Raw genomic sequence first — 17237 nt, forward strand, 5'->3', positions numbered from 1 at the left:
GGAGTACACAGGCATAAATACTGTTGGTTATTTACAAAATTAATCCTGAAGCTCTACTGAACACTCATATTCAGAAAGACAGAAGACGTGGTGAGAATTTTTAAATTGAATGATTCATTAGAATTACTTTTAACTACAGCTTCATGAGTAAATATTGTAATATTAGCACCTATATATCTTTTCTGTCCTTATCCAGTTCCTGTACAAGGGTTTTACACAAGAATGCAAAGCTAGTATTCTCTAGGTCGGAGCATGTCCCTGAGAAAAAAATGTGGAAAGGCCTTTCCCCTTCTTCAGACTCAGCTCTAAGGAACCCGTAGGTCAGGCAGGCACTCCACAATGCTTACGTGAGATCTCTGAAATGAAACCTTTCATTTTTAAAAGTATGTTTCTAGCTGCTGTAGTTGGCAGCAATAAACTTCTAAATGTGAAATGAGTAATAGATGTAACGCCTTCCGCCACCAGCCTTGGAGAAATGACTCAGAGCAGTGAACTTCTCTGTCCTGCCTAACTCTGATGAGAGTGTTAACTCCAGTCCCCAGTTACGTGACTTCAGCGCCAGAATCACCTGAAGAATTACTGATTTTAATGCAGGTTTGTGTAAGTACAGCACCTTGGAATTGTAAGCTTCTGTGGGGAAAGAAATCACAGAAGCAATAACAAGGAAACAGGAACGACAGAAGAGAACAGGGAGAACTCCCTTGCTGAACAGAGAACATCATGATCAGGCAGTAAAATAATCCATTAAAACTAATTGCCATATTGCCCCTGTTCATGAAGAAATACCCACATATGTGAATAAGCTGCTGATTCAGAGATCAGGAGGGAGGACGTTGCTACAGGGAAGTAAGACTTGCTATGGGGAACTGAGACTCTCAAACCCACAGCAGGGACTCTTCCTAATGTGGCAAGTTTGACTTCCCTACATTGAACGCTTGCACCTTGAGGGGTGGGTAACCAGTGCAAACCGTTCCTTCCTGCACCCTGACAGAGGAGCTTGTCTGGAGTCAGATATGGGACAACCCAACAAGGAGGCAGTGCAAGCACGATGCCAGTTTACACTGCAATGGCACTCAAGCCCCAGTTAGTTTGACATTGTGAAGCAGATGAGTTCCAAGTTCTACCAAGGGTCAGACAGGGGTCTGCCATATAAAAACCTTTCAGACCCTTTTGTCTTAACCTTAAAATCAGGAAACCCTAGGCAAGCTAGTATTTCCCTTAGGTTTTACAAGATCATAGACCACTCCATGAAGATACTTGAGTATCACAGACACTACATTCTTGCTGCTAACACAGTTTTCTTCTTTAAAAATGAAGTCTCATTAGCAAGACACTTTTAGATTCTTCTGTAGCTCATTTCGAATGTGTATTTAAAATACAGGTAAAAATGGGTTACCTAATTTAAGCTCTGGCTCAAATTTCTAACTCAATTTTTGGTTTAGAGGTTATTCACTTTATGCAGAGAAAAGGCAGACAGCTAATCAGCTCGAGTATTTTGGCAACATCCCAGATCCAAATGCTCCTCTGGCTATAACACAGATTTTGAGGTAAGAAGCAAACATCTCCATAAATTGCTGATGCAAAGAAGAGACAATCCAGCAACTCCAGAAGAAAAAGCTCATCCACAGCTTTGAAAAGGTTTATTATTGAAATCAGTATGAAGGTACTACAGATATTTTAATGTTGAAAGATGCACGAGTGACTGATAAGGAATGATCCCAGCACCCCACCATCACATGAGAGAAGCCAGTGTGACAATCCTAGATTGTCTGAACAGAGGAACTGTAGGCAATGAATAGGTAAGTCAGAAAAGTACAATATAAATTGGTGGCAAGAAAAGCTTCACTTTATTTTTTCTGTAGTTCTGCAATATATTTGGGAAGTTAGAGGCTCCTCAGTGGTGGTTTTTCCAGCTGTAGGAGGAGAGCACCGAACTGTGACATCTATGTGCTTTCAATTCCTTGTGAAACTCCTCGGTCTGCTGGGCTGCATCAGTAATTCAGCCGTGACCCACCTAGTGAAAGAGCCCAACCGCAGGTCAGCATTTATTGAACACGTCTGCTGAGTGTGCAGTGTGGAGTCACAGCTCAGCTTCAGCCGACTGAACATGAGCCAGCAGTGGCCCAGGTGGCCAAGAAGGCCAGTGGCATCTTGGCTTGGATCAGAAACAGCGTGACCAGCAGGTCCAGGGAGGTTCTTCTCCCTCTGGACTCGGCACTGGTGAGACCGCTCCTCGAATCCTGTGTTCAGTTCTGGGCCCCTCACCACAAGAAGGATGTTGAGGCTCTGGAGAGAGTCCAGAGAAGAGCAACAAAGCTGGTGAGGGGGCTGGAGAACAGGCCTTATGAGGAGCGGCTGAGAGAGCTGGGGGTGTTTAGCCTGGAGAAGAGGAGGCTGAGGGGTGACCTCATTGCTCTCTACAACTACCTGAAAGGAGGTTGTGGAGAGGAGGGTGCTGGGCTCTTCTCCCAGGTGACAGGGGACAGGACAAGAGGGAATGGCCTCAAGCTCCACCAGGGGAGGTTTAGGCTGGACGTTAGGAAAAAATTCTTCACAGAAAGGGTCATTGGTCCCTGGCAGAGGCTGCCCAGGGAGGGGGTTGAGTCCCCTTCCCTGGAGGTGTTTAAGGCACGGGTGGACGAGGTGCTGAGGGGCACGGTTTAGCGATTGATGGGAACGGTTGGACTCGATGATCCTGAGGGCCTTTTCCAACCTGGTGGTTCTGTGGCTCCTGTGACTCTGTTGACACGCGCTACCCCCTCCCACCACCCCAAGGGCGCCTCGAGATGCGCATGCGCCAACCTCGCGCCCCGCCCACCTGGAGTCTCGTGCCCCCGCGCATGCGCACTTCCACGCGCATGTAAGAGTCTCGCGGCCCCGCGCATGCGCACTGCCCCCCCCCCCCCACCCCGGGCGCAGGCCCCGCCGCCGCCCGCGCAGAGCGTGAGGCGCGGGGGCCGCCATGCGCGTGGCGGCGGGGCAGGCGCGGGGCCGCTGAGGCGCGATGGCCGAGTCGCTGCGGGAGGAGGCGCCCGGCGGGCAGGAGTCGGAGGCCGAGCTGTCGCTTAGCCTCGCCCGCACCAAGGCCCGCTCGTACGGCAGCACGGCCTGCGTGGCGGCGCCGCTGGCGGAGCGGTACGTGGAGCACCGGATGAGCGCAGGGGACACCCTGCAGGGCATCGCCCTCAAGTACGGCGTCACGGTAAGGCCGAGCGGAGACCCGGGGAGGGGGGGCGGTGTCCGACCCGCAGCGCGCGGTGAAGCGCTGGCAGCGGAGGGATGGAGCCTGGAGGGATCAGAGCCCACTCCGACACCTGAGTCCTGGAGCCTTCAGAGCCCGCTCTGACTCTTGGAGCCTTGGAGGGGTCAGGGCCGACACTGACACCTGAACCCTGCAGCCCGGAGGGGCCAGCATCCCCTCTGGCACCTGAACCCTGCAGCCCAGAGGGGTCAGCATCCTCTCTGGCACCTGAACCCTGCAGCCTAGAGGGGTCAGAGCCTCCTTTGGCACCTGAATCTTGCAGCCTGGAGGGGTCAGAGCTCACTCTGATACCTGAATCTTGCAGCCTGGAGGGGTCAGCATTCCTTCTGGTACCTGAATCCTGCAGCCTGAAGGGGTCAGAGCCCGCTCTTGACACCTGAATCCTGGAGCCCTCAGAGCTTACTCTGACACCTAAGTCTTAGAGCCTTGGAGGGGTCAGAGCCCGCTCTGGACACCTGAATCTTGCAGCCCAGAGGGGTCAACATCCCCTCTGGCACCTGAAGCCTGCTGACACTGACACCTGACTCCTCGAGCCTGGAGAGGCCAATGTCCTCTCTGACACTTGCAGCCTGGAGGGCCCAGATCCTGGTCTGACACCTGTATCTTGCAGCCTGGAGGTCTCAGTGACCGGCTTTGATGGGCAGTTGTGGAAATCTGCCCTGACCAGACAGGGGCCCAGGGCCTTTTCCAGCGTGGGCTTGGAACCACTGGGCACAGGGTGTGTGGGACTTGCCAAGGGAGAGGCATCTGCCCCCACCAAGTCAGCCTGTGCTCACCTGAGAACTTGCTAAGCTCACTTCAAATTAGAAAAACAATGTAATTAAATTTATTTTGAAAGGAGTCATTATTTGGAGGTTGACACATGGGCTGTGAAAAGAAGAAAGAATTTCTTCCCAGTAGCTTCAGGGCGAAAGATTCTTCTATTGTCATTTTGAGGTTGACAGTTAGGCTGCTACAAGAAGAATCAATTTCTTCCAGTAGTTGCAGGTTTTTCCCTTGTCATCTACCTGCCAGCCTAGACGTGATTTATAGCTGGTTTCAAAGTGTTGCTGGTTTTCTCCTCTCTTCATGTAGAGAAGAAAGTTTACTTCTGTGGAAACTGTTGAAAGGTTTAAGCCAGCCTAAGACATGCAGAGTCCAACAGGGTCTTCTAGCAGGCTCGAGCACACTGCCATTTCCACAGAGCAAACCTCACCTGCCCTGCCCTACCTCCCAGCTTATTTGGCGCCTAGTGAGCTACCAGCTGACATATCTGTATGCAGCTTCAGTGGTCCCAACATGCAAAATTGTTTGGGGCCAAACAACTGATGAGGGTTCCTAACAGCATGGCCCTTCTAAACAGTCAGTGTCACTTTCACAGCAGTTGCAGAGAGCACTGGCCAGTTGGGCTCTTTATAGAAGAGGTGCAATGCAGTCCCAAATTAATAAGTTCTAACTGAAATGGGTTTCTTTTCTTTCTCTGGTTCTTAAAGATCTACTGAAGCCTTTCAGCATCATCATCCAGCCTGTGTTGTGAAAAGTGTTAAAAGTCTGTTTCTTTTCTCTTAAGGGAGATTAAGCTGTTTTTTTACCAAATCTTGTTGACAGCAGGACTAATGGCATTGTAGATTTACTTTGGTCCACATTAAAACAAAGTTTTGCTCACTACAGTGGCAAAGCAAAGTGACCTGAACTGCTCATTAGATTTGTTTGAACTTTTTTTTTTTTGACAGCACTTTCTGTAATGGATAAAGTCTCTGGCCTGCACCATTTAGCTATGTTTAGATTCTTCGTTCAGAAGTGTATTTGCTCACAGCAATAAGTGAAAAATATAAACAGATTACCTTAAGAGTAGTTTTCTAGAAAAAAAAGCATTTCTAAACACTTTACAGCTCCCTTTCAGCTGAAGTGATGTGGATCAAACCTGTACAGTCTGAAAAAATAGGTTTAACTTGTGAGCCTTAAACTTTATTTGTAGTATGAGTTTAATAAGCTTTTGCCATGCTAATGATGCATTTAAAGTATAAATGCTGGTCTTTTTAAGTATCTTATTTGTTCTTTTATTGAATGTTGCTGGTGTGCTGCTTGAGAAACCAGAGCTGCATCGTTATAGACTTCAATGGAGAAAGGTTAAACTGACAGAAATACCCCTGAGGGCAATTCCATGTATTCTTAAATCAGCCATTGTGTTTCTGCTTTAATGGGTTTCAGCCCAGGGTCGGAATGTATGCCAACACGTTTGCTTTTAGCAAAATGAAGAACCTTATGTGTTTACACAATGACAAGGACTGACTTCCTCTAAAGAGTCGTTACATTTGCTTCCTACATCTCTTCATGGCTAGAAGTCAGAGTTGATGCAATGGGAACATCATGATTATTTTTGCCCTCCAGTATTCTTGCCTCCAGTATTACTGTTTTTAGAAGTTCCCCCTTGTGTTTTTCCTCACTGGGAGTCACTGTGTATTAAGAGACATCATGTCCAGGACCTGCCTTGGGATGATGTACCACAGGCAGCTTAAGATGGATGAAAATATGTTGTGGGAAGAGAGATGAGTGTGCTTGTTTGGACTCATCCTCTGCCCCCCATCCCCTATATTAACAGACATTCATACTGTCTGTTAATCTGGTGTGGTTTGTGTTCATTAGATCTTCCTTTGAACACTGTTGGGGAAGTTAACACTGAGAAAATATTGTTGAGTATCATATTTAGGGTTCAGTTGGAGTGCCATTTTCCATCATACAAAGGAATCCCTTTTGAGGAGTGAAGGAAGAGCACTATTTGTTACATTCCCAGTAGAAGCAGTTTTGATGGATTAATTTAGCACCAGTTTATGCATTAGTACAGCATCAGTTGAAGTATTGAGCACAAAGGCTCTAGCAAGTGCTTTCACTATTATAAGTCTGTATCTGACAGAGATCAGTTCAGTTTTCATCTCACTAACAAGACTAGTGTTACATCCTGCTCTCCATCCACATGTATGGGGTCATACTGAGTTGTAGAAGGAGCAGTATCTACTGCAAATACCAAGTAACCTGCTCAAGGCTGAGGGATGTTCTTTTTAGAACCAAATATTGCCCATTTCATTGTACTCAGTGCAGAGCTGCACAATCTACGAGATGGTACTTAAAAAGTATTTTAGGACAAAATAACCAGAGGTAGAGTTACAGTGAAGTAGGATGGAGAGTAGCAGTACAGTGCATTATTTATCAGCTATTTAAGCATCACCTTCCAACTCCTCTGTAGGGGAGATCTCAGTTTTCAGTTTTTGTATTACATTTTTAGAGAAAAGCACCAGCTAGCATTTTGAAGATTTTTTGATACCCATCAAGACGGACAGCTTTTAGAGATTTTGACAACTGACATTTACGCTAGTGTCTGATGGCCATTACTAAGACAAGTGAAGCTTCTTTTATGCCCTTTGGATGGTACTCAGCTTGGGAGAGAACCTACACCCTGTACTGTATAAAGCTAACTAAAAATAGTTTCCAGGCATCAGGGGCTGGAAGAGTAATGAGCTTCTCTTAGTTGTAGTAGCTCACTGTCTTACACTGGATGTTAGATATTCAGTTTTTGAAAGGGATTATTAGAGTTAATAATTCCATTGTCTTAACCATCTGCATCAACAGGTTGGGGTTATCTTTAAGTAGAGAGTACCATTTTTGTGTATTTAATGGGTAGAAATGGCTTACTGCTGAGCTTTACTGCACTATTTTTACTACTTCTCCATACACCTGTCCTTTCTAGAGAGTCTTCCTATTTATTGGTAGGGAGAAAGATTTCATTAGGTTTCCAGGACCCAAGCAAATGCCTCCATATGTGACACCAGATCTATAATGGCACTGCACAGATACTATACCGTGCAGTACAGCTCTACATTGCATGTGGTAGTTTATTCCAATTTTGCAAGTGGCCACAGAGTCTCCCATGTGTACAGAGAAGAAAAACTTAACAACTCCACTGCTTTCTCTGGCTTTAGGCAACTTCCCGTGCTACCCTGCTATGTTCAGTATATGAAATGCATAGGCATGTTAAACCAGTTATCTGTTAAGAATGGTCTTTTTGTCTTGCACTGAACTCAAAATACTTCAGACTTTGAAGTAGTCAGTGCCTAGTGCTTGGAGTGCTCAGAGTTTTCTGGGTAGTTATTCTACCAGTAAGACTCCTATTGTTACAAGACTTACAGTCTTTATTCTTACTCAGTTTACCTCCCTTTAGTTAAATAAAAATGAGAAATGCTTCTAATGCAGGCAAGAGGTATTTTCAGTTCTCTTTATACTTGTTTTCAGGCAGGTTTATTTAGAGTGCATTTGTCATTGCAGTTCTGTAGTGACTTGGGATTTTTGCTTATTGCAGTCACCGGGGAACCAGAATTTTTCTTTCACTTAGGACTTTTCCTGATGAAATCATGAGTTTAACTAAAACTGAAAGTTGCATAATCATGGATGCTTATTTCTGTATCAGTAAAGCTCACAGTTGAGAAATAGAAAGCTGTTGTTTACTTGGAAGGGAAATTTTGATAAGTAAGAACTTAAACAACATTCTTAGTAGGGAGACAGTATGAACATTTACTGGTAGCATTTCTTTGCCTGCAAAGCAGCCTAAGAGGCTGTTATGAATTCCATTAACTACAGTACTAGTGGGGCTTTGTGCATTAGTACTCTGAGGATGATGGGGTCATTTTCATGCTTCTGTTATGAGGACGTCTGTACTGATAAGTAGGAAGTACTTTGGGTAAAAGTTGCATAAAGAATATTTAATCATTATGGAGTGGCTGTTACTGTGCCTTATTACACATGTAAGATTGCTGTAAATGATGCTATAGATTCAATTTACTGACAAGTACAGCCAGTAGTCTATGCAGTTTCATTACAAAGTCTTTAAGAGTCCTCTATTCTTTTCAGTGCCTGATTTCTCACTGAAAATCAGAACTGCGTCTGAAGTCTTGAGTTTGTTGTTACATCAGCTAATGGGGTAAATGCTATGGATGAGGTATATACTGCTTTTCCAAGACTCGTGGTGCTCACTGTTGATAATTAGCATGTCCTAGAGCGCTCGAGGTAACTGTATGACCTCTTGTTTGTATTATGCATGCTTTTTACCAGAGAGGTCACTTACAGCAGCTGCTAGCGGCTCTGAGCCTCACTCCAAGTCAGCAGCACTTTTGTAATATAATTTTTATTCTTTGGCAAGTTGTTCATGTGAGCCTGTATTAGAGATTGGAAGACTGTTCTAGATAAGCATCTTGAGGTTGTGCAAGGCTTCAGAGACTGGTATTTTGGAGTCCAGTTTGCATCAAAGGAAGAAGCTAGTGTATTGAGTTAACAAGGCTAGGACAGAACGCTACGGTTTTAACTTCTATAGTTACTGTACTACATCAGAAAGCTAGTACTTTACACTGCCAAAACATAATAACTTATATTTTCCTATCTTTTTCAGATGGAACAAATAAAAAGGGCAAACAAACTGTTCACTAATGACTGTATATTTCTGAGGAAAACCCTGAATATTCCTGTTATGTCAGAGAAACCATTACTGTTCAATGGACTAAATTCACTGGAGTCTCCTGAGAATGAAACTGTTGACAGCTCTCCTTCTTGTGATGAAGGACTAACAACAGTTCGGGATGACAGTAGTTCTTCTCCCAGTCCTCAAGAGCCTGACAATCAGCCTGCTGCACCAGAAGAACTTTCTGCCAAAGACTTCCTACAAAGGTTGGACTTGCAGATTAAGTTATCCAAACAAGCAGCCAGAAAACTAAAAGATGACAATGTCAGGTAAATGCCACTTTTAGTATTAAGCATCTTAATCTCATCCTGAAGGCTTCTTAGTATAAACTGAACCCTGTTTTTTGGTTATCTCAAACAGCATCTGTAGTTTTCATTGTCAACAGCAAGTCTATGCTAGTATCACACACCAGATATCAAGGCACGGTGTGCTCTGAACATACGACAGTTACAAAGGCTGCTTCATTCAGTAGACAAAAAATTGAGCGGGAGCAGTATAGCGCATTTAGGAATTGGACAAGCCTTGTTTGGAGAAGTATCCCTTCAGACAGCTTAAGGTAATTCATTGCCTCTTGCACTCCACATACAACTCTCTCCATTGCCAGAAAGACACTGGTTTAGAGTTACAGTCTTAGGGAAGGCTGGAATGCTTTCACTCTTATTAACACTCTTGTCAGTTGTTTTCTTTTGAATAGATTACATTAAAGAGGAAGAATAGCTGTTGGAACTCAGATCCTTCTATATTCAAGCTTATTCACTTGCATTGTTATATTTGAAACAATGTAGAGCATCTATCAAAAGGTACTGCTGCTGACTCTCAGATCATTACACCTAAGTATCTAACACCGATTAGAGAGGTGTTGAGCCAGCAGTTAAACCGTGTGACAGGAAACCACAGTCCCTGCCAGAGGAAGGCAATTATTTTAACATCCTTTCAACAAAATACCATGCTAATTTACAGAAGGAAATTCACTTAGACCTTGCTGCACCATGAGCAGAGCCAATATAGTGAGAGTGACACCACACAAATAGTGCACTGCTGCGCTACTAATATTAATTTCCTATATTGCTTAAGTTACAACTTGGGAAATGAGGGTCTGGTACCAGATTCCCTCTCAGGGAATAATGGATACAGGAAGATGAGTTACTTTCACACCTCCTGTTCAGATTTAGCAGGTAATTTTGTTGGTTATGCATGGAGCACGGATTTTTGTTGATGCTGCACGAAGCATGAAGTTCAGAGCTGCAGGCTGTCTGCTGAGCAGGATGTTATCCAAAGCTTCTGAAGAAAAAAGCTTCCTGTGTGTCTGATATAGTCTTCATAATGTCACCTTTCACCCCACCACCTCTGGCTTTCAGTCATGGCTCACGTGCCCCAGATGCTGTTATGCATGTTTCAGGATGCCGAAACTAAAGTTAAGTTTAGTGATGCTTTTTATATCAGGCAGTTGAACACCAGAGGTCTGATGCAAAGTCTTTATGGAGTACTTAATATTAGGATGGTACTATGGTAGGCTAGATCATTAGGGCCATACACTGTGCTTCTGGGACAGGTGACATCTTTCTGCGTTTGCGTTTTAGTGACTCATTTTGAAAACTTGTAATTGAATAGAGCCACTCTAATCATTATTGCTTATATGAATGAATATAATTGCCTGGTGTGCAGCACTGGAACAGAACCATGGAATCTTTAGGCTTGAAAAGACCTTTAAGATCAGAGTCCAGCCATGGATCTGACACTGCCACCTCCACCACTAAGCCATATATTGCCATCTGCTCAGTTGCATTGACCTGAATGTAGGAGAGTGGAGTGTAGAGGCATTTGAAACTGATAACTAATTAAGTTAATTTGCCCAGCAATTGTTCACCATCAGCTAACAAAACAGATACCTCAATAAGAGAGGCTGCCCAGGGAAAATCCTATTTTCAGGCTTCCAAAAGCTATTAGCTCACAAACTCAGATTGCTGCCTTGTTTAATTGTGGATTCTAGAAGCATTCAAGCGTTGGATTTGAGTTCACTTGTTCACACTGAGGTGCGCTTGGTCTTACGGAAATGGTTATTAGGATTTTTTATTGTGGCCTGATGCATACAGTAGCTTGCACTAGGTGTCTTTCAGCTCCAGTAAGCTGCTGGCCAAAGTGGCAACAGCAAGCAGATAGAGATGGCACTGTGAAGCATTGTAATGCTGTGCTGTTCCTTTCCCTTTGCCTGAAGGAGAACGTTGCAGTGACTGTTCACTTTGTTGTTTCAGGCATCTTAAAAGTGAAGAAAATTGTTTGGTCATTAAACATACACACACTCATGTTGTTGCTTGTGGGCCCTGAGCCAGAGCTTCTGCTGTGTAATTTTGTTTCCTGTAAAGCTTGGCTTGTTTATAAGACATCATAACAGACTTGTACTTGCTGTGTACAGTTCTGAAGATCTACATTACTACTATTTCCTTGATTTGGAGTAATATGCTGGGGACCTCGTTGCATAGCCTAGCAGTGCAGCCTGGGACAGGTTAGAAACTGTTCTTCTCAACCTTTTCTGCCAGCTACAGCGTGCCTGAGCCTGGCTCAGAAATTCATTTTGCACGTTACAGCCAGTCACTGCTTTGCTTAGTTTCAAGCATACATGGTTCTTATGCCCCTACCACATCTAGAAGCCCCTAAAAGCCGGTTGTGACTCCAGTGCCAGTCTTCTGCCCTCTACTGACAATTGCCAAGTAATTGCCCATAGTCCCAGTGCCTATTGGTGGAGACAAACAGCTTAGATGAACTGTTTTGTTACGTTGATGTCTGAAGATCTGCTAGTATAACATCACAATTTCAACTCTTTCAGTTTTCCATATTCACCTCTACTAGCCACAACAAACAACTACAGCTAATTTCAGTCCAGTGTTTGGCTGTTGCCAAGTCACAATGGATGTTATTCCTATATTAAGGCTTGCAAGAAAAAAAAGACGGAAAGGCTAGTTTTGCCAGCCTCCAATTAGAAGGAGGGTCTATTTACTGTAGCTCTGCCACATTTTATTCTCCCAAAAGGGGAAGCATAGCTAAGAAGTACAAAGTAATTTTCAGTGTACAGCATAGAAAATTGGCTGCTCCCCAGTTAGATGGTCTAAACGCTGAAAATATAGAAGTTCTCCTTCATAGTCACGAACGAGGAGGTTGCTATTTACATCTGTGTTCTGGGCATATGTGGCTAGGAACCCATCACCCCAGAAGGGCATTTGTCAGAGCTTTAGAGTATACTTAGCTGAAACTAAGTATTTCAAAAATGAGTTATGGTTTAGTTTTATTACAGTCCTGCAGTCCAGTCTTGTAAGCTTGTTATCAAGTTCAGTTCTGAAAAAAAATATAAAATGTATTGTCTTGAGAGTCTTTCTCTTCTCACCAAAACACTAAAACTAGCAGAAGCTTTAAGAATAAAGGAACATAGTTTTGAAGCTACAGTAGTAGAAAACAATGACCTTTGGAGAACTTACGGTGCTTGGATGCTTCACTGCAATAGGTTTACATAACCACTTCTTTTTTTAAAGGCATTATTGCCAAGTAAAGAGTAGGCAGACTGATTTTTCCTGAGGATTTTTTAATAGCACTACTACTTTGGTTTATCCAGTCATTGCATTAATAGTAGCACTTGTAAGCATCTATTTTCTCCTAAGAATATCCAAGTGATCAGTCTCAATATTGATCAGTGCACAGGAAATAAACATCAGGGAGCCCACTCAGGGAATATCCTTGCAGCATCAAGACACAGATGCAGCTACAGTTATGATGGACCGCTCCTCTTCCCTCATTTGATCCATCTGCACACCTTGCCATTCAAAAGGCTGAAATAAACCTACAATTAAGCTTGCTTTTATTAAAAAAAACAAACTAAACCCGACAGTACTGGAACTCTGACATGCCCTTCACTTTTTTTATCCTTTACAGCATTTCTTATTGGGCACTGTAGTGCCAAGAATAATTTGTTAACTCTAAATATATTTTGTTGTTGAACTTGTGCTTGTTTTCAGCATTCTGCTCTTGAAACAACATAACGAGAACTCCAGGGATGTATAATGACCAGTAGTGTACTGGATGTAGTATTCCTGTTAGGCAGTGCCAGTCTTGTTTGTTTCGATCCATTAGGAAAACTGGATTTCTGCATTTGCATTACAGTTCTACTCTTGAGAGGTGGTGTGCTCCCAACCTGATGTTTATGATCATTTTCTTTTTAGAGAGGAGGAGAATGAGGAATGTCCCTATGCAACTTCTTCGTATCACCAGTAGAAGACAGATGTGATGGCCTGAAAATTTTCCTTGAAATCAGTTCTTAAAGAACTAAATGGTCAGTAATTCAAACCCCAAGTCTTTTGGACTCGTCGTCTTGATGTACTTAAAACAAGTCATGAATGGGTAATTGCACTGAAATTATGACCTCTTTGCCTTCCATAGGTTAACGTCCTTATGCTATATCAACAATGGGTTTAAGCCTTCCAAAATTAGCAATGGCCTTTATACCCCTTCTGTGCAAACTGTAGCATGGTAGCAACAATATATCCTTGAGGTCACCTTTATGCAGGATGTTGATCTTTAGTAAAGATTTTGTAAATACTTGTTAAAGTGAAATTTGTTTTAAGTATTTAAAAATGTTAAATAAGTTTGCTTGTAAAAGACAAACTACGAGAATAATAGAAATATACATATTCTGCAAACACAGGCAAGTTTGTGGTGGGAGTTTTGTTTGCTTGCTTCAGGGCTGCAGAACTTGCCTCTGAATTCTGTGTGTGTCTGTGTGGTTATGATGTACTCCTAGACAGGGGAATTCAACTTGGTTTGATTAGTGAAAGCCTTTTATGGTTAAACAGCTGTTTGCAAATTGGATTTCTGCTAATAAAAGGGAAGAGTTACAGCAAGAGATTTTTCCTTGTGAGATATGGCATTGGAATATCAGATGTGTGTTGTTGTGTGCCGTTATCTTTTGTGTGGTTTTAATTTAATAAAAAAATACTGATGTGTCTATTCATAATGAATTGAGTTTGGGTCTAGTCTGGTCTTTGTGAAAAATGGTTTGTCTGTTACATGAGCTATTAGATGCTAAGTTCAGGGTAAATAATGTCCTTTACCTTTACCATATAGCTCACCTTCCTAAGTGAGACCTCAAAGAACCATTTGATCTTGTTGTGCTGTCAAGAAAACTGTATTAAGATTAGGAAGAGTCACACAGGCAAGCCTTTGCTATTTTGAGAAGAGATGCCAGTATCCAAGTCTGCAAGTGGACCCCGCCTGAATGAAGCTGAGGAAGGCCGAGTGCAGACTGTAGTCATGTTTGCCCTGGAGTTGATGTATTAGCAACTTCAGAAGCATCCTGCAGTCTTTCCTCAAGTATTCAATAAGCGTCACAAAACTATTTTCAGTAGAGACTTACTGGATCCTTGCCATGACATGCTGTTTCTTATATATCAACTCATTTATATAGTTTATTGCTCCTTCAAAGCAAAAAATTCCTGCAGTATGTGAAGATGGAAGCAATACAGAAAGTTACATGTAATTTACTAAAACTAGAAATAAAAATGCAAAGCTAGACAGGAATTCGTATTTCCCTAGAGCTTGCAGGAACGCAGACCCAGCAGGCTCATTCCAGTTGCCTCTAGCTCTGGTCCTAAAGAGGAGGTCTGTGTTGGCAGACAAGTTAACAACAAGGAAGGCTTAGAGTAGATAAAAGGAAGCATCGATTTTTATTGGAGAGACTGGTGAATTAGTTTCAGGTCTCTATCTTTCTTAAATTGGGATATGTATCTATTCCTTATAGGATAATAAGTTCTGTTGTCAGTTAATTTCAGTAGGATATTACCAGAGCTAGAGTAACCTGTTTTTCCAAAGGCGACCCTAGCTTCAAGCCCAGTTACATTTTACAGTCCTTCATAAAAAATTAATCCTTTTTTACTGAAGACTTTTTCTGCTACTGTTATAATACCCTTCCCTCGCAAGCACATGCAGGAGCAGCGTGCTTTGCTGAGCAGGTCAGAGGCACGGCTTTCCTTGCAGAGCAAGCACACCTGGCAGCTGCATGAGGCTGACAGAGGTCCTGGCAGAGCCCCATTTCAGTCGGTCCTTCCCTGGAGTGCTGCTGTGCTTGTGGGCTCCAGGACAAGCAACAGAACATCGATGACACCATTTACATCTGCTTTTCCTGACAGAAGCACAAGGGAAGAAGCAGCTGTGCCAGCCTGGAGACTTGGTTGGGCAGAGACCCGCTGCTGCACACCTTTCTGCACAAGACTCGGGCAGATCTCCTACCACTTGGGCCAGTGGCAACCCCAGTTGACCCACAGCATCTGGAAATTCAGCCACACCAGCACTCAGCATGGCATCCATTGCAAAATAATTACCATAACCCTGTAGAGGCACCTGTTCAAGCAAGCATCTTCCCACAGGGTGGATTTCAGCGCTGCCATTAGCTGCAACAAAGGCTGCCTGCACAAGCCCCCATCTTGCTGGCCATGGCCCCAGTGCAGATCTCTACTCGTCACCTGCCCCACAGATAGAATCATAGATTGATAGAATCCCTAGGTTGGAGAAGACCTTTGAGATCAAGTCGAACCATACCTGTCCAATACTAAATCATAGCCCTAAGCACTTCATCCACTTGTCTTCTAAATACCTTCTGGGATGGGGACTCAACCACCTCCTTGGGCTCAGTACCAGGCTGGACAGGGTATCAGCTTTGGCTTCCATTCCACTACCTTGGCTCTTCCAGTCCTGTTTACCAAACCCCATGGCAGCCACTCTCCTGCCCTATGGAGGAGGCTACTCCTTATGGTCTCCCAGGTGCTGTGAGCCCTGAGGAGCCCTGGGGCTACCTGGATCTCCTAAGTGGGGCAGCAGCTGCAGGTGCAACCTGGATTTTGCCTGAGCACTGAACAAGATTCTTTTTATTCCAGCAGCCTATTACAGTGCAGACAAAAAGATTTTGTTGTGTTTCATTAATATCTGTTCTGGTTTTCAGGCAGATATGGTTCATAATCCCCAGGACAAACAGGGACTGAACACCCATTTTTTTATACATAGGTAAAATATTTTAGAAATTGCCTTACTGTGCCTCTGGAAGTATCTTATGCCCCTCATTGGCAGGAGATCCTGCAGTCCTGTGCTGCTGTTGGGTGGCTGGGCTGCAGCCCTGAGTGGGGTGACTGGTCTCACTCACCTCCCAGCCATCCTGGTGGGCCCTGGCTCTGCTCAGCCCTGAGTAGAACTGAGCAGATGAGAGAAAAAGGTGCCTGGAAATCGTCTGCGTGTAATGTACTCAGAGCAATTCAAGATAGAGTTTTCCTACTCTGTAAAAAAGGGGTTCTTAAGACTCTGAAATAAGTAAAGTTTTAATATCTTAATCCATATTGTATAATATTGCTCAATAAAATGACAATTTTCCTGTATATTTTATATATTGTTTATACAGGATCCTGTGTATTTTGCTTTTCACTCTGCCATTATTTTTCTTACACTTGTAACTTCATTCTTTGTTTATATATGTACACTGGTCCTACAAGGTGTGGTTTAGGGCTGGAATAGGGCAATTTCAGGCAGGAGTGAAGCACACATTCCAGGTAAAATTCCATGTTTTGCAGCTATTCTGTGGTGGGAAACCTGCATGTTTGTACTTTTGGGTTTACATATTCCTTCAGTCAAAGCTTGGAAAGTCCAAGCCTGGGCAGGCTTTGGCTAGGAACTTTTAAAATGAAATGTGGGACACATCTGATAAAAAGGTTTCAATTGGGAGTTATTTGAAATGTGGCTGGAAGCTACTAAACCCCTCTAAGTTCAGCTAACTCAGCCCTCAGGTGCTGCAGTTGCAAGAGAGGGGCATCCCCCTTCCTGCAGATACCGTGATGAACTCCTGTTGCTCTGTGATGCTGAACATCCTCAAAAAACTGGGCAGTGGACAGAAAAGATGTATTCTCTTTGATACACAAAAGCAGCCTTGTACTACTGTAGCTTGTAGTAAAGTGTTTAATAAAGTACAGTGTCAGAAACAATAGTCTAATAGAAAAGCTCAAAAGGTGAATACCATATATATTGTTACATTTTCAGTTATAATTTAGGGAGTGAAGGATTTCTGAAGGATCCAGCAGAGATACAAACAACACAGAAAATGATTTTTGTTAATTTGGAACCAGAGATGCGCAGGTGTTGAAAATGCTTTTCTCACCAGGAAAAGGAAAGCACTGACAGACTATGATTTACTGATCAGGTATTAAACACACTAGCAGCAAATGTGCAGTGCTAATTTATTCCAAGTGTTCCCTTCAAAATAAGGAGTGATCTGTAGTGCAGGCTGAGACTCGCATCACTCGCTTTGATTTTATTTAGCAGAAGTCATAGCCTTTTAGGAATGCAGAGTGATTCATTAGGGTGGCTGTGTTTTTACTGTCTAGTTTTGCAAGGTGTGACTTACAGGTAGATGTTCATTTGATGTATCATCAGTTGAAGTTGTTACGGGAAGTATTTAAATAACAAGTT

At 43.3% G+C, this 17237-nt stretch overlaps 1 protein-coding gene across 1 annotated transcript; it reads left to right on the forward strand.

Moving 5' to 3' along the window:
* Positions 1 to 2977: 2977 nt before the first annotated feature.
* LYSMD2 (LysM domain containing 2) lies at positions 2978 to 13750 on the forward strand. The gene is made up of 3 exons (XM_069866366.1): positions 2978 to 3202; positions 8679 to 9016; positions 12956 to 13750. Exons 1-3 carry the CDS (start codon positions 3005 to 3007, stop codon positions 13005 to 13007), a joined length of 588 nt encoding a protein of 195 aa, XP_069722467.1. The 5' UTR covers positions 2978 to 3004; the 3' UTR covers positions 13008 to 13750.
* Positions 13751 to 17237: the final 3487 nt, after the last annotated feature.

The sequence above is a fragment of the Phaenicophaeus curvirostris genome, chromosome 12, assembly GCF_032191515.1.
Source record: "Phaenicophaeus curvirostris isolate KB17595 chromosome 12, BPBGC_Pcur_1.0, whole genome shotgun sequence".
NCBI lineage: Eukaryota > Metazoa > Chordata > Aves > Cuculiformes > Cuculidae > Phaenicophaeus > Phaenicophaeus curvirostris.

Excerpts from the sequence above, each read along its gene's own strand:
- LYSMD2 (XM_069866366.1), top strand. The coding sequence starts at position 3,005 with ATGGCCGAGTCGCTGCGGGAGGAGGCGCCCGGCGGGCAGGAGTCGGAG. Across the intron at positions 3,203-8,678 it reads CCCTCAAGTACGGCGTCACG|ATGGAACAAATAAAAAGGGC; the intron begins GTAAGGCCGAGC and ends TATCTTTTTCAG. Across the intron at positions 9,017-12,955 it reads CTAAAAGATGACAATGTCAG|AGAGGAGGAGAATGAGGAAT; the intron begins GTAAATGCCACT and ends TTTTCTTTTTAG.